Source organism: Xenopus laevis, chromosome 3L (genome assembly GCF_017654675.1).
Source record: "Xenopus laevis strain J_2021 chromosome 3L, Xenopus_laevis_v10.1, whole genome shotgun sequence".
Taxonomy (NCBI): Eukaryota; Metazoa; Chordata; class Amphibia; order Anura; family Pipidae; genus Xenopus; species Xenopus laevis.
The window spans coordinates 58,738,178-58,755,751 of NC_054375.1; the positions used below are offsets into that span (position 1 = coordinate 58,738,178).

The 17,574-nt window shown below is 36.1% G+C and overlaps 1 protein-coding gene and 1 long non-coding RNA gene across 6 annotated transcripts in view; one reads left to right on the forward strand and one right to left on the reverse strand.

Annotated features, from left to right (window-relative positions):
- The window catches only part of LOC108711038 (dynein heavy chain 3, axonemal), a 555,753-nt gene extending 540,164 nt beyond the window's left edge, over positions 1 to 15,589 (forward strand). For all 4 annotated transcript variants that reach the window (XM_018252361.2, XM_041586281.1, XM_041586280.1 and 1 more), the window contains 7 exons: positions 310 to 408; positions 4,040 to 4,222; positions 6,416 to 6,508; positions 9,534 to 9,713; positions 10,093 to 10,203; positions 12,437 to 12,494; positions 14,202 to 15,589. In XM_018252361.2, coding sequence (XP_018107850.1) covers positions 310 to 408; positions 4,040 to 4,222; positions 6,416 to 6,508; positions 9,534 to 9,713; positions 10,093 to 10,203; positions 12,437 to 12,494; positions 14,202 to 14,347 — 870 coding nt within the window. In that variant the 3' untranslated portion in view covers positions 14,348 to 15,589. The remainder of the gene's footprint in view (positions 1 to 309; positions 409 to 4,039; positions 4,223 to 6,415; positions 6,509 to 9,533; positions 9,714 to 10,092; positions 10,204 to 12,436; positions 12,495 to 14,201) is intronic.
- LOC108711039 overlaps positions 1 to 17,574 on the reverse strand; it is a 50,724-nt gene that overhangs the window by 22,507 nt on the left and 10,643 nt on the right. The gene's annotated exons all lie outside the window — the stretch shown is intronic.

The following is a 17,574-nucleotide window of genomic DNA, read 5'->3' on the forward strand; positions in this document are numbered from 1 at the left end:
GTCCTTCTTAAGCCAATCTTTTTTTTATTCATATATTTCTGAAATGAGTTAGTGATGTGTAATTGTTTAAATCTTGTTTAAACAGATTTTCTCTCATAAAATGAAAATTCCCATTGGAAATGCTGCCAAATTCTAAATATGAAAAAGGCACACATTGTGACAATCCAGCTCCTATGCAAAGAGTTGATCTTCTTTAATGTATTAATACGGTAATTTATAGAGAAATCTGTTTCTCAACCACAATGTTTCAGTTGAGCTTCTTACATAATATTATCTTTGTGCAAGTAATGTCATCTATCTACTGTCTAGACAAGTGGAGTCGGAAAATCATCATCTGAAATTGTCCAAGAACTTACAGCTGACATCCTGTCAAAAATACCAGCAGATTTTAATGTAGAGGAAGTCATGGTAAGAGTTATGTATCTTATTTCTGTGATGTTTTGAAGCATTACTCCAGAGAAAATATTATTTTTAGTGCCATTTGCTTGATATTATCTTGTTCATTCATTTCTATCTGGTAACTTTTGCAGCACAAATATCGGGTAAAAATAATATCAAGTTTTATAGGAGTTATTGTAAAAAATGGTAAGTAAGCTTCTTTAACATTTTAGCAGGTTTGGCTATGGGCCCCATAAAGGCTCTGAATTCAGGAATGCCATTTTCCATAGTTTCCTGTTTAAGCAAAGGATTTGTTTTTCACTAGTTTTCTTTTTTGTAATACTAAGAAAATAATTTGTACATACTTAACTGTTCGATTCTGATATTCTTTATGTAATTATTTTATATAAATATAATATATGCTCAACAGAAAAATCACTGGCAGCAATAACCCCATATAATAGATTCCATAATTATTATCATATTGAAATATCTGAATGCCCCCAGGATAAATGTAATTCGGATTTTGGATGTCAAATATCATTTCAGAGCAGATGAACATATATATATATATATATATAGGAGAATATAGAGTACATTCTTAGAAATAGTGCTTAGGGATGTTATAAGTTATAATTGATGTTATACACCCTGGAGTTCCATAATTTGTTACTCTCATATGCTTTATTAAATTGTATTCATTGTCAGTGATCTAATGGATTATAAATAATTATCCCTGTTTTTCCAAAACCTGGGAATCCCTATTGACAGTAGGGAAAAGTACAGTATTTTCACATTTCACCAATATTTTCATATTCTATGTACAGGCATAAGCTGAATATATTGAATTTTTCTGGTGGGTGTTGCTTGATGCATCCCATCAGCGACCTCCAGTATTATCCAAATAATGTGATCAGCAAAGTTCATGCCTATTCCAAGCAAACCTGCAGCTCCCAAAGGTTCAAGTTCCCCTTTAGTGCAGATACTCTACCTAGTTACTCCAAGCTGCCAACAAGATGTCCCAACATGGTTTGAGAAGCTCTGTCATTTGTACAAGATTGAACTGGCAGCACACCTTTCAAGGCATTGCCAATGTAATGACTTCAAGAGTTTTAGACTCTTGAAGACTACAGGTTATTTATTAAAAGCTGGTCGAGGTTTTTTGGGAGGAAAAAAACAAATTTTTGGAAATTAATTTTTCCCCCGAAGCTGCAAAAAGTCCTCAAACCTGTCGAGGTTATGTATAAGTCAATGGCAGATGTCCTTATCCCAATTTGAAGATATCAATCATTTAAAAAATTCTGGGCGATATGAAAAGTCCAAAAATTGGTACAATGCCGTTTTTTTCCCATGACTCGACTTTTTTGAGTTATATTATTGATAAATAATTGATAAATCGTGGATGGGAGTTTGGTTGAGCTTGGTTTTATAATAATATGGGATAAATTCGAGTTTTAGTAAAGAGTTAAGTGAAGCTGTATGTGTGGTATTATCTGTGTTTTGAGAGAATGCCACACATACAAACAGCTATACTTAACTCTTAAATAGAGAAGTTTTTCACTATTATGCCAGGATGTACAGAACATGTGTGTCAGAGTGGTAAAACAGAAGGTTTCATGGATCTCATACCAAGACCATTTACCTCTTTGAAATTGATATGAAATGAACACCATACCTACCCAGTGCATTTTACTAAATGATTTTAAGAGATTTGTAAGAATCATTCTGGTACACTCCCTCTCTCCTTTGCTTGTTCACTGACATTCTGTTACAGTAACATATTGTCTTGCATGATTCATTATTTTGAACCAGTACAAAATGATCTGACCTCTTTTCTGTTTGACAATTGATTTGTCTGGTTCTTACTCCGGAGACCACAGTCTGAGGTTTTGGCAGCCATAAAATACATGGCCTTCATGCTATACGAAAATTTGGCACTGTGTATTGTTTCCAATCCATTCACACAACTGGTTAGACAAATCAAATGTCTATATTTCACAACAGCTAATGGAAGTCATACAGTAACCTACCATGTTTTTCACAAGATACTGGGGGTCATTAATAAACACTGGACAAATTTGCACCTGGGCAGTTACCCATGGCAACCAATCATACGTTTGCTTTCATTGTTTTCCTTGCAGCTGGCTGAAATCACTGATTGGTTGCTATTGGTTACAGCCCAGGTGCAAATTTGTGTTTTTAAATGAGCCCCAATGTTTTTCTTAGTATCTGCTGAGTGTCACAACATTTTACATCCATATTCCATATTTAGTCTGTTTAAAAGACAAAACTTGTGGGCATTTTTAATGTGTTGCATCTGCGTCATCATGTGTATGGTATTGTGGTATTGGTATTCATTCACATTCCCTCTGTCTGTGCATAACGGTGCTAAAATGCAGCATAGGGACAGGGCACAAAGACAACACCGGAATTAACTTACTTGGTAAATAAGTGTAAATGTGTCAGATCTCCTGGGAGCTGACAATCTGTGGATTTTGGCAAATGTCTGAGGGGCTGCTGTAAAATGCCATATACAGTGTGAACAATGCAGTGGCCAGTTAATCTCTGTATTGATACCTTTTAAATCTTACACAAGGTAAGCAGACGCGGCAGGCAAACTTTCATGTGGGGGTCACACAAGAGGGGTCATGGATGGGCCACCAGTTAGACAGCACTGCTGTAGAATAGGAACCAAAGTTTCTGTAACGTCAGATTAATGAAAACAATTTTTTCCCTTCTGCTTCCCTTCACTTTTTCATTCTCTATCAAGCATTTTATATGACAATGTAACTTGTTTTGCTACTTTCAGGGTCACATTAGTTTTGTTCCTGTTTTTGCAATTAGCCCATTTCTAGTCGACTAATTATATTTATGCCATTTGTGGGTCATTGTTCCAGACTTTTACTCACTGCCTACTGGATATGCTTGCAATTAGTATGCACGTCTGTCATTGTCATCTGTGCCTTGCCACAAAGTTCATCGTTTTATAGAAGAACAGTATTTACATTTGTTTTAATTCATGCATCATACATTTTGTGCAAATAACATTAGATGTTTGCAGAATAGTCACTGTATATCAGACAAAGTTACATTTAGGGCAATTTGGGCCAATGCAGCATTCCTCCCTCTGGATTTTTTTTTATCTGGGCCGAGGTGCAGATCATAGGGCAGAAGTACTCCCTGAAGAGGCACACGTTAAGAGTCCTTTGGTACTTTTGCACAAGGTCTCTGAAAATTACCCCTAAGATATAGTAAGATCAATGGCATGGAGTGTTTTCATACTATGATCCTTTCATGAAGAACTGTGGATATCTGTGACACACCAGAATGCAACTTCTGTGGTTATTGTTAACAAAGTTAATCCCTATAGTTCTAACACTGTCAACTGCTTTTGTTAAACAGACAGCAAAATATGGTGAAATATCTCACTGCCTCTACGATGGTAAATTCTAATTTTATACACAGTCAACATCATCGCCTTCTTAAAAACTAAAGTAGGCTTACATATGTTACATATGCAATGTTTTAACCACTGCAGTAAGAAACCGCAGTCAAAGTGCAGTCAGATGTAATTCTATTTGTGCCTTACATATATTAGTAAATCAGCCCTCCTATCCTAATGTAAGCCAATGCTTATCCATTTAACACTTTTTTTTTCCAGATCAGATATCCCACACAGTACACTGAATCTATGAACACAGTGTTGGTTCATGAGTTATTGAGATTTAATCGCTTGACTTCTACCATTCGAATGACCCTGCAAGATTTAAACAAAGCCATTTCTGGCCTATCTGTGATGTCAAATGAGCTTGATGATTTGTTCAGCAGCATGATTGTTGGTAAAGTAAGTCATTTGTAAGCGTTAGTAAGAGCAGCTCACAATGTGGCTTGTCCATGGAGATTAATATGCAAGCGCTGTCATAGTGCATTAGGGATCTCATTACTCATCTTTCTGTCTCGGCAAACCCAGGAATGTTTTTTTTTCACACTTTCGTTTCCTCATTTCTCATTCTCTGGAGATCAGCCGAATTGGATCATTTTGTTTTAGGCACATATTGTTGCCTGCTTCTGAATCAAATGATCTCCTCTTCTTATTTTTAGCATCATATATTCAAGAGAAAATCTGCAGAAAGAATCCTTTTAGTAAAAAAAAAAAAAAGTCTTAGCTGAGGCTAAAATGTATTGTAAGCTATTTATAAATCAATGTACTTCAGAAACACATGGTCTAATCATTGTAACAATCTAATAGAAGTTAAATCATTAGAAACATTTCAATATGTTTAGCAAGTTATCACTGCTTTGTTTACTACTTTCTGATGCTAAGAGGCACATTTATCAAAGTTCGAATATCGAATTCATTTTTAAAAACTCCCATGAACTTGAAATTCGACCAATCGAAATTTATTTAAAAAAAATCAAATTTGTTAAACTTGGGTGAATAGGATCGACCTAAAAACACAAATTGAATTTGAGTCGAATTTCACTGAAAATAACTAATATCCGGAAGGCTGCAAACAACTCCAAATTGATCCCAGGACGCCTCCCATTGACTTAAACAGCAATTCGGCAGGTTTTAGGTGGCGAATAGTCAAATTCGAGTTCTTAAAGGTAACTCTCAAAAATCGAATTTGAATTTTTAAAAAAAACAAAACAAAAAACAAATCGAATTTGAATAATTCTCTAGTCCAATGTGAATCGAATCGAATCGAAACTTGAAAATTCAAATTTCGATTCGAAAGTCTTGATAAATCTGACCCTAAGTGACTTAATTTCATCCCATGCCAAAATAACCAGTTGATATCTTTATCTTCCCATAAAAATGGTGAGTATTGCTGTGAAGTTTGCATCTGCTGAAGCCAAGTGCGACATTTATTATGCAAAGGGAAATAAACAGGCCTTCCTGCATGCAGACGGTAATTAGTGTGTGGGTCCGAGTGCATTTGCACTCACTGTTCCCCTGGTAATAACCACTGTAGTAGACTTGTTATTAGCACAGAAGAATACCTATGCTGGTGTAGATGTATGTATCTTGCATTACAGGTTATGAGTAGTGATTGGCGAATCTGTCCCGTTTCACATGGCCAAATAAATCACAAAACGGCAAAAAATTCCTGAAATGGCGATAATATATGAAATGCATTGTGTCCAAATGCATTAAAGTTAATGGGCGTCTGAATAATTTTGACCCATTTTTGTGAAAACATTCCCAGGTGACGAAATGCAGAAATTTGGTGCAAACCCATGCCTGGCAAGTTTATTCGCCCAGCATTAGTTATGAGCAAAGCTAGGGAGTGGTGCCTGCTATGCAAAGAGCCTTTAATGGCCCCAATTAACTAGTCAGGTCCCAGTGATCGTATTCCACATCCCTGCATTGCTAGGCTTATTGTAATGGAATTATACATTGTAATGGAATTATATACATAAAATGAACTGCACTCGAATCATGCTTTTCTCTATTGGCATATATATATATATATATATATACCAAGTCCAAAGGTGCACACCGTTGACTCCGTAACAGCCTGGGTGCCAGCAAAAAGATAATAGATATTCGCAAGAACAGCGACACTCACAGGATTTTCTTTGCGGGTAAAAGTATGTTTATTCCACTCAACGTTTCGATCCCTCAAAGGGATCTTCGTCAGGTTTGTAATCTCCTGACGAAGATCCCTGTGAGGGATCGAAACGTTGAGTGGAATAAACATACTTTTACCCGCAAAGAAAATCCTGTGAGTGTCGCTGTTCTTGCGAATATATATATATATATTATATATAGTTTATGACCAACCGGCCAAGTAGATAAAGGCTGAAAATGCATTGCCATGTTTTTAACACGGGGTAAATCTCAGCATGCACAGGTGCGCACCAAAATATTTGGGCTATCCTACACATTATTACAAAATCTGTGACACTGCTCTGGTACATGAGCCATAAGGAGTGGGCTGGCACTGCTGGCTTTACAGGTCTGAATATGAATACTTTACCAACTATTCTCTCTTTGTAATTTATCCTATACTGCTTTTTGCTTTGCAATTAGGTTCCTGCTTTGTGGTCAGCTAAGTCCTACCCTTCCTTGAAACCTCTGGGAGGATATATCACAGATCTTCTACTCAGACTGAATTTCTTTAAGGTAAGGTCAGGGCAATAGCAAATAAAGCACTTTAATCTGTGCTATTAAGCCTTTCCACGGTGAGAGGAAATGGACAGATATAGACGTGCTTGTTTTTGCCACAGTTGTACTTAGATTTGCATAACCAGGGCACTTTATGATAAATCATCTCTACCTTTTCATCAAAAATCCAAAAGTCGCATTACCACTGGTGTATAAACTCTTCTCCATGCAGGAAGAATCCCTGTGGCAACAGCTTAAAACACCCTCATTGTAGAAGATTTATGTCTGGTACAATTGCTCTAATGGGTAATGTTTGCAGTCAGCTTTACAGTAGTGAGACATTATTTGGTTTTGGATATCAGATGTGTGTGGGCAATAATTTAATACAGTGTTTACACATCAAACCTTTCTATAGAAGACTGCCAGGGGATGGTGAGTGACAGAAAGCTACAATCTTCTCCTGAGCAGTAGTAAATTACAAGTTTACTGTGGTGTGAGTCATCTAAATCCCACTTCAAACTGTGCCGTGTCTACTTTTCATGAGCCGAGCTAAGCCAGATGCTACCTGGGAACAGAAGCCTAACCCATTCGGTGCCAGTGGTGCTTGCACTTGGCAGTGTATAATAACTGTACTTTAGAAATAAGGAAAGATAACAAATGATATATTATTTTAGCCACAGTAGAAGACACTACTTTTAATAGCAATCATTGCAGCCTTATGTGCATGCCTGTATTTGTATGCTGCAAAATGCTATATTTATGAGTTACAGTATCACATCAGGTCAAGAAAACCTTTAAAAGCCATTACATTTTATTTGGAGTACAGCAAAAATAACAGTATTATTTCTATAGGAAAATTGCCGGTTAGGCTTTGTATGTGGAAATAAACATTTTCCCAATAAACGTTGGCATAAACTGAAAAACAAAAATCTTTAATGTCAATGCTTGTAATTTGTTCTTGCTGAAGTGAATATCATACTTTTAAGAACAAGCTCCTACTGCAGGAGGGGAAGATCCATAATCTGAAATGCTACAAATGTGAAAGGGACATTATCAATAAAATAAGGGTTACTGCATGCCTACATAATGCATAGCCATGTAAATATATGGCACTATTTCATTACCATCTTGGAGCAATCTCATCAGGGTAATAATGTCTGCTTCCAGGATTCCATTCTGGTTGCATCCTACAGTTATGCATTCAGTGTGTTCCGAAGAATAGAAAGAGCACAGCATGCTGGTGTAGTAGTTAGCAAACACTGGGGTCTTGGGTAATATTTGGGCAATATTTTTGTTAAATGAGCCTTTGTGCATAGACTGGCTTCTGTATGAAGGTGGTCATTAACAGATTTGGACAATTCCAACCGTTTCAGTGTTTTTTATTTAATGGATAAAGTTCTGATGGTTAAAGGTTTTATGCTTCAGTCAGCTAGAAGAATTTTTATTCCATTTTATGCCATAAAAATGTTATTATGACTCCTTTAAAATGTGACCGCCCTGTTTTCCTGATAGCATCAAGCATTAATTAAGTCTGATTTTGTCCAGACAGCAAGAGAACTGGTAGACTAGATAAGTCAGTAAGCTATTTTCTGATAGCAAATTCTAGGTTTCACTGCTCTATATGTCAGATAAATGTGTTACTCAAAATGGTTAGGAAGAGAAATGTCAGGTATGCTTGTTAGTGGGCTACCATAATAATTTCTTATAAAGTTTGAGAGGTGTAGTATCTAATAATGCCTCTAGTGCAGATTCTTCCCTTTGAAAATGTCTAACAGATAAGAACCAGTAGGAAATGGAAACGGTGTATTAGCTCAGATTTGTACTGTGTTAAAACTTGCATCCATGCTTTAGCCTTCATAGCATCGCACTGCCTGATATTTTTATTGGTTATAGATTACAATACACTATATGCCATGTTCATGGACTATTATTTTGTTTTTGATGGGAAAATAGTACACTATTAATAAGTAAAATGCAGCTTTCATTGGTGCTAACACTTCTAACATGAACATAGTATTGTGCTATTAGTTTTTTAACATGTCCCAGTACACTTGATAGTTCTGCATACAGAATGTACTTTTGGTTCTGTAGTGTTTCAGAGGATTTCCTTAGTTTCCTTTTCTGCATACAATATGGCATTTACGCTGAGACTACACCATCTTCTTTAAAAATTAAAATACTAACATTTCTGAAAATCTAAATGTATCGAAAGACTGATATTTAAATTGTAGCAGCTAGCATCAATCACTCTACCAGTAGTTCATATATTGTATAAAGTTTTCTTTGAGGCAAAGTTAAATGGTGAATGGAATTAAATATCTCATAAATGGCTCCATTCAGATCTTATTGTCTGGATCCGTTCTTGCTCCTTCCTGGAGAATAAGTTGGCCATATGATCTCAGTGCAACAATATTTAGTCATCACTGAAAGCAACTATTACTAAAGGACTCGTCTCTTCTAGTAAAATATGTCACCACTCCTCATGTATGTCATGCATTCCTCCACTGTTTTTTATGCCTCAGTATTATGTTAGAGTGAACCATGACTCCCCTGATTAAGATTCTTGCTGATACAGCTGTATGATACACAGAAAAGACAAAGTCCACAGTAATTCTACAACTGGAGCAAGTTCGGGTTTTTTAAATTGCAAGAAGTCCATAGTGGTCATTTATTATTCAGACAGGAGCAAGCCACCATGTTTTCCTCACTTATCACCCTGTCTGTATTGGTAAGTGCCCACAGGTGAAGGTCTTTGCAATCCATAATGTACAAGGAGTTTTGCACTCAGCATGAATACAGCACTGAATGCATTTGGCAAAACTCTGTAGAGGGGCGGAGATTAGAGAAGAAAAGTGCACTTACTGCCTTACAGAGGTTGAAAGTGCTTCTTGAATGCACAATAAGGGGAGCAATTTTGCACCCCTTATTGCTCTAGTACTATTCTCAATCATAACTCCTCATAATTCCACCACTCTGAAAAAAATCCAGAATACTATATTAAAAGACCATAAATGTGTAATTCCTTTACCATTGTTTCTTTCAGGGATGGATTGAACAGGGAACACCAAAAGTGTTTTGGATTTCAGGATTTTATTTCACTCAGTCTTTTCTGACTGGAGCTCTGCAAAACTATGCCCGAAAGTATAAAACCCCAATAGACTTGCTGGGACTTCGTTTTCGTGTGACTGAGCATGAGAGCCCAACAGAAATTGTGGATTCTCCGGTAAACCTATTTTCTTGATTACATATATATCTGCTCAACCAAGCAAAAAGTGCACGTGAATAGAGCATGAAGCCTGCTGCCAAAATTTTTATGGCCCAACACATTGGCCTGTGGATGTTTGCCATTATCTCAAAGAAACATTTTCAAACTAGACACATGACAAAAATTATATATGTGTGATCATTAACAATGAACAATAGAGATTAATCTTTTAAGTGTTGTACACTACAGAATCTATGTTACTGGTATAAAAGTGCAGTTGTGGATGTCACAGATTCTCCGGTTCCCTTTTCACCTCTGCAGTGCTGAGGTTTTACTGGCAATGCACTGCTCCGCAATACCAAAGAACATCAGTGATTCATAATGTATTTTTTTTCAGAGTGATGGCATCTATATTTCTGGACTGTACATGGAAGGTGCAAGATGGGATCGTGAGAAGCGTGTCATTGGTGAATCCTTCCCGAAAGTCTTATATGAGAGCGTGCCCATTGTATCCTTCATTCTTAAGAAATATAGCAGCATATTAGTTTAACAGTTGATATTATGCCATTGACAGATGCTTCTATTCTAGAATAGTACATGCATATGGGATCCATTATCCAGAAGCTCCAGATTATGGAAAGGCCATCTCCCATAGACTCCATTTTTTCAAAATAACCCAAATTTATCAAAATGATTTACCTTTTTCTCTGTAATAATAAAACAGTAACTTGTACTTGATCCAAATTAAGACATAATTAATCCTTATTGGAAGCAAAACCAGCCTATTGGCTTTATTTAATGTTTATATGATTTTCCTATTAGACTTAAAGTATGAAGATCCAAACTATGGAAAGATTCGTTATCCGGAAAAGCCCAGGTCTCGAGCATTCTGGAAAACAGGTCCCATACCTGTATTTGTCTGTTTTAATGCAGCAGACCTTGTTGTACCAGAATTCTGCATTCTGCAACAGTAGCAAGCACTAAATCACTTTACTTGACCTGTGGCTCAAGTAGACTACAGCAGATAAGAGACTTGTTATCCTAACGTTAACATTCGCAATGCGAAAAGTTATGCCTTTGCGCGAACAAATTTAGCTTTGTGCGAATTTAATATAGCTTTTGCGAGCCCGGAAACTGTTTAGCGACCACTTCCGACAGTGAAAGACCGTTTGCGAATTTTATAGTTTGCGCCAATGCGCAGTTAATGTAATAAAACTTCTTACTGAAAAAGTCGTTATGTTTGCTCCAAAAGATTACGACACCTTCAAGCACTTCTTATGAGTGCGCAATTAAAATTTGCAACGCGCAATTAAAATTCGCAATGCAATAACAGTTTAAGGAACAATATTGTATTGCGAGATGTGGATTTTTAGTCTTATTGGTGCGAATTGTTTTGCTCTTTGCGACTTTTATTACATTCCCCTGTAAAAATCCACATCTCGCAATGTAATATTGTTCCTTAAACTGTTATTGCATTGCGAATTTTAATTGCGCATTGCGTGCGCACTCATAAGTGCTTGAAGGTGTCGTAATCTTTTGGAGCAAATATAACGACTTTTTCAGTAAGAAGTTTTATTACATTGACTGCGCATTGGCGCAAACTATAAAATTCGCAAACGGTCTTTCACTGTCGGAAGTGGTTGCTAAACAGATTCCGGGCTCGCAAAAGCTATATTAAATTTGCACAAAGCAAAATTTGTTCGCACAAAGGCATAACTTTTCGCATTGCGAATAGTTTTTCCGTTAGCGATTTTTATTACATTCCCGCGATAGAATGTAAAACTATGTTGGCTCACATTAACCATATGAATGGTGACAGAACCGGAGGATTCAGGCTTGTCATTAAACCCTGTCATATTACAGCATATTCCCCTTCTCACAAGAATTCCTTTTCAAGCCATAAACTCACTGCCTTGCTTCTAGGTACTCTAAGATTTAATAACATCATCACAACATCCAGTAAATAAGCATGATACAATACCAATGTATATTTATTTAATTGTTGTCCTTAACAATGTGCCACCAACTAATTATTTGAAGTAACTGATGGTTCTCCTTCAATCCACAATCTGAGCTTCACTGAATGATATGACAAAATCTGCACTGCAAATACTGACAGATATTTATGAATATTGTGTGTGCTACACAGGTTGAATGAATGTAAGGGGAAACAAGAAAGCCAATGCATTGATATGGTGTTACTATGGCTGGCACTATACATGGGAATAAAGACCCTGTTTATTGCAAGGATAGATTCTGGGCTACCCAGTTGAATGTGATATGTGAAGGGCATGTAATTTATCCAGAGTATGTATTTTTATGCATACAAAAATGCCAATTGAAAAGTTAAGGGACAACTGAACCTAGGGCCAGATTTATCAAAATTATGATCAGTGGGTGAAAGTTAGATTTCACCATTTGCTAAATACGCTTCTGAACATCCCAAAGCTATGAATAGAATGTGGGTGTGGTTTTTTTCTGTGATAAGCTCTAATTTTACACACTTTAATGAATCTGCCCCTAAGGATACATTAGCCAACAACATCTATTCTTTTTTGCATTCTTTATATATTTTTTGTATTCATTGTTCATTGTATATATTGTTCTTCCAGGTAAGTATATTTCCCTGTTCGTCCTTAACTTATCATTTCACCTAACATTCTTGTTATCCCTCCCATCTCTACTTATATTTCTTTAAGTTTCTCCATCCTTTTATACATTTCCTTCACTTACTGATTAAGATTTGTCTTATTCCTGGAGAGAAGATGGAAGAAGCGGAGTCTTATTATAGATGCCCAGGTAAAATGTTGTGCCAAAATATTAATCAATGATAAAATAATGTGAGCATAGTTTAAAGGACAAATCACACAATTTTCATATTTATTCAAATAAGAACGTTACAAAAAGTACTTGTTTTAAAGGTCAAACTTGCAATACAGGGATCTTTTGGTTGATTTAGTTAGGAGTAAAGAAGCTGTTTAGATATAAATAACAGCCAGATGGCACCAGAAAGCTTAATTTAAAGCAAAGCTGTCTGTGTTTTAATTGAAACAGAAGTCCAGGTGTTCCTTGGGACTTCCTATACGATGCAAAGAAGGTGGAAAATAGGGGAGAAAATAGTTAATGAAGTATAAATAATCCTATCTTAATGTAGAATTATAATTCTAACTAGTCATATATGATCACCCCCAGGTACATCGCATAACAAAGAAAGAATGATTATTTATATCCGCTTAATTTGATCAATAAACATTTCATCCCTTGACTGTATGCATACCATCTGCCAAATAATATTCTGGAAATTCAATTAGAGTTAAGGCAAATATTCAAAGAGGTAATGTGCCTTAATTAAGAATCAAATTAATGGGACTACTTGGTTATTTAAGACTCAATTTACATGTGATGAAAGAAAATAGAAATGATAGCTAATTAAGTGCAAAGCGCAATTGCATTTACAAAACCTCTTGGCACAAAGAACAACCTCAAATTATAGTATGTACTGGGGTGAAGTATTTATAGTATGAGATAAGTCAAGAAGATCTTTGCATATTTTATAAGAATATCATTTACACAGTTAAGGAATTTTCCAATATATTCAAATCACATGAAGTGTGCTGAATCTCTGGCCATGGACTACCCTAGCTAGAGGGATAGACTAGAAGAAATAATTTTGAGAATAAATCAATAGTCAAAAAGGCAAACTGAGGGATCAGTGTGCAGCCAAGTCTAATGGTTTGTAAGGAGAAGAACAAAGACGTGAAATGATTGTGTAATAACATATTCATAGAAGAGTGTAATGTGGTCTGATTTAACTAGCAACTGAAACACATTACAAAAGGGTTCATTATACAAGGATCTGTGATAATACTATGCTCATAAGGGTCAAATTTCCTTGACAACCATGGAAGTGTAAGTTTTAGGGTTTATTGTATGGTTGTTTACAGTCACAGGAGATCACAGGAGATCATCTAAAAAGAACTGAATATGTGGAGGACCATTTACTTAGTTCGAGTGAAGGAATAGAATAAAAAAAACTTCGAATTTCGAAAGTTTTTTGGCTGCTTCGACCATCAAATTGGCTACTTCGACCTTCAACTACAACTTTGAATCGAACGATTCAAACTAAAAATCAATCGAATATTTGACCATTCGATAGTCGAAGTACTGTCTCTTTAAAAAAAACTTTGACCCCCTAGCTCGCCACCTAAAATCTACCGAAGTCAATGTTAGCCTATGGGGAAGGTCCCCATAGGCTTTGCAATCTTTTTTTGGATTAAAATCCTTTGAATCGATCAAACTATTTGCGGTAAATCCTTCGACTTCGATATTCGAAGTCGAAGGATTTACATTCGACAGTCGAATATCGAGGGTTAATTAACCGTTGATATTGGACCCTAGGTAAATCTGCCCCTATGTGTAGTGAATAATACAGGTTATAATGTCTATGTGAATTAGCTAGTACGGTAAGCTTTAATATACTTATGTTCTATTTTTTCTGTTTCTCAGTTTACAAAACAAGTGCCCGTCGGGGAGAGCTTTCGACCACAGGACATTCAACAAATTATGTATTATCAATTAGCTTAGCAACAGAGGAACCTCCCAATCACTGGGTGAACAGAGGAGTGGCTTGTCTCTGCCAGCTGGATTATTAAAGGCCTAAAACATTTTACGTAAAATGATTTGCACTGGAAACCAGTGGTGTGACATAAATGGTGGATTTATAAAGCTGTGTAATTAAGCATGGTTACAATCACTTTAGTTAGACATGGTTTCATGCTGTCCATAAAAGCTGTGGATTTTCTTGCAATCCACAACTGCTGTAATTTCCACCATTGTTTTACACAAAAAGCAGTGTATTTACAACCCCATTTTCCAAGCGATCCCTTCTCTTTACCCCAAAATTCTATGCAATTATCTAAAATCAATACATAGCTGGATACATTTGATAAGAAATGAATACTATAATGTGAATGCTATTACTGTATATTGTTTTTTTCAACATCCATGAGTCATTTCATTAATGCTGATCCAGCAAAGTATATTTATGTTTTACCAGTCTACCCCCTGTGTAATAAAATGTACAGTACTAAGTTTGACCAGGTACACTAACCCAAACCTAGATAAATAGGAAACAGGTGACCAGAAAATTCTTTCTGCTCATTACATAACACCATATATATTTTATAAATGGATTTGCATTTGTCGCAACATACACCTCTTCATTAAATATCATTCTAGATTTTAAGCTTACAGGACTTGGGCATTTTCCTACCTTTGTATCAGTCTATGAGCCTCATTCATGGATAGTGGTTCAAGGTGTAAGCAGGCAATGTACATAAATTAGGCACACATTGCAATGTTTTTTCACTTTGTACCCTGCTGTATTGTCAATGCCTGGGGGCAAAGGTCCTTGTCCTCTAGGATGTGCCTGCCCCCTACCTACTTGTCCCCAAATATGACAATTTAGATGTGCAAGTTAGGGAGCACCCAAGGATGAAATGACCTGCATTTTATTTTGAATATTACACTGCCTGCATTCATCAGTGATGTATTCATAAGTGCCAGGCTTGGGAGGCATGTATGTGCCACCCCCCCTCACCTGTTTCCTATGCATCCTCCAATTTGCAAATCAAGATTTTTCATCTGAAGACCCCAGACACAAATGCTTATTAAATGAACATTAAAGGTGATTTAAATCAAAACAATTAATTGACGATATTCCCCAATAACTTCTGCATGCTTTTGTAAGTGACCCTTATCTCCTGGTAATTTTTGTATATGCCCTGCTCTTTATTTTACAGTACAGCCTTGCAAATGTTTTCACGGCATATAAATACATAATAAATAATAACACTCCATATTTATATTAAACTACTCAAATATTTTTAAACTTATTTTGTGTGTGTTTGTGATACAGAATTGGATTAAAAAATTATTGCGGAAATGTAGCATTCCATGCCTTAAACCCACAATAGTTAAATATCCCTAGTTATTAAGCAAGTTTTTACATTTAGGGGGTTATTTATCAAAGTTTGAGTGTTTAGAGGTTTTTTTATACCTCAAATGATTTCTTATTTAAGAAAAAACTTGAATGGTAAAAACCTGATACTGCAAGTTAGGGTCCTAAAACCCGAATTAAATGAGTTTTTTGTGAAAAAAAAAAATTGCTGCACTCATTCGAGTTTTCGGGAAAAACATCATGCAGGCTATTAACATCTTCAAATGGTGCAAAGGACCTTTGCCATTGTCTTCTACGTGACCTCGACAAGTTTTAGACGTGTATTTTCAGATTCAAGCTATTTCCAGGGTAGGGGTATAATAAATCAAAAAATTTGTATTTTAATTTTTTTTAAAAAAACTGCTACCACAGAGTATAATGAAAGCCGTTGGCTGATCCATGTGTATTTTATAGCCATAGGGCAAAGCAATTTATTCTGTTACACTCATTGGAATCAGTTTCTGTATTAACTCAGTGCAGTCTATGTTTGCTCTTTGAGAGGAGTGATCAGATCTTTAAAGGGGTGGTTCACCTTAAAGGAATAGTTCAGTGTGAAAATAAAAACTGTGTAAATAGATAGGCTGTGCAAAATAAAAAATGTTTCTAATATAGTTAGTTAGCCAAAAATGTAATGTATAAAGGCTGGAGTGAACAGATGTCTAATAAAACAGCCAGAATCCAACTTCCTGCTTTTCAGCTCTATATCTCTGAGCTAGTCAGCGACTTGAAGGGGAGCCACATGGGACATTTCTGTTCAGTGAGTTTGTAACTGATCCTCAGCATTCAGCTCAGATTCAAAAGCAACAGATATGACCCATGTGCCCCCCCCCTCAAGTCACTGATTCCTTTAAAGTAAACTTTTAATTTGCTATAGAATGGCTAATTCTAAACAACTTTTTAAATTGCCTTAATTTTTTCTTTTTATAGTTTTTGAATGATTTGCCTCCTTCTGACTCTTTCCAGATTTCAAATGGAGGTCACTGACCCCAACTTAAAAAATAAAATATTGTTATTGCTACTTTTTATTACTTGTCTTTCTATTCAGGCCTTCTCTTATTCATATTCCATTCTCATATACAAAGCAATGCATGGCTGCTAGGGTAATTTAGACCCTAGCAAGGGCAAACTGCAGAGCTGAAAACCAATTGCAAATTATCTCAGAATTTCATTAAAGATGAAGAACCCCTTTAACTCTTGCAAGCATTCCAAAGACAATGCTGCTGCCACATCAGGCCACATTTAACTTGCTTTAAATTAGGGATGCACCGAATCCAGGATTCGGTTCGGGATTCAGCCTTTTTCAGCAGGATTCGGGCGAATCCTTCTGCCCAGTCTTACCAAATCTGCATATGCAAATTAGGTACGGGAGGGAAATCACGTGACTTTGTCACAAAACAAGGAAGTAGAAAATGTTTTCCCTTTCCCACCCATAATTTTGCATATGCAATTTAGGATCCGGTTCGGTATTCAGCCAAATCTTTCGTGAAGGATTTGGGGGTTGGCCAAATCAAAAATAGTGGATTCGGTGCATGCCTACTTTAAATACACAAAATGTCAGTCTTCAATAAATGTATTTTTAAAGCCATCATCAATCAGTGTGACAGGTTTCAGCTACCAAACCAACCTGCTGCTGTTGGACTTTTTTATTGACCTGATGACTGTTGATTTAGAGGCAATGGTCATGAAATGTTTAACATAACATATGGCATATAATATATACAGTTTTTGTTTAATTTTAATTGGTGCATACAAATTTCAGAAGTCAGGATCCCTTTAATGTGCTATGTAGCTGTGACTGTGCTCCACTATGTGAAGAAATTGTGGTCAGGGCAAATAGTCATTACTATTTTGTCCAGTACAACCACAGACATGAAACCCATG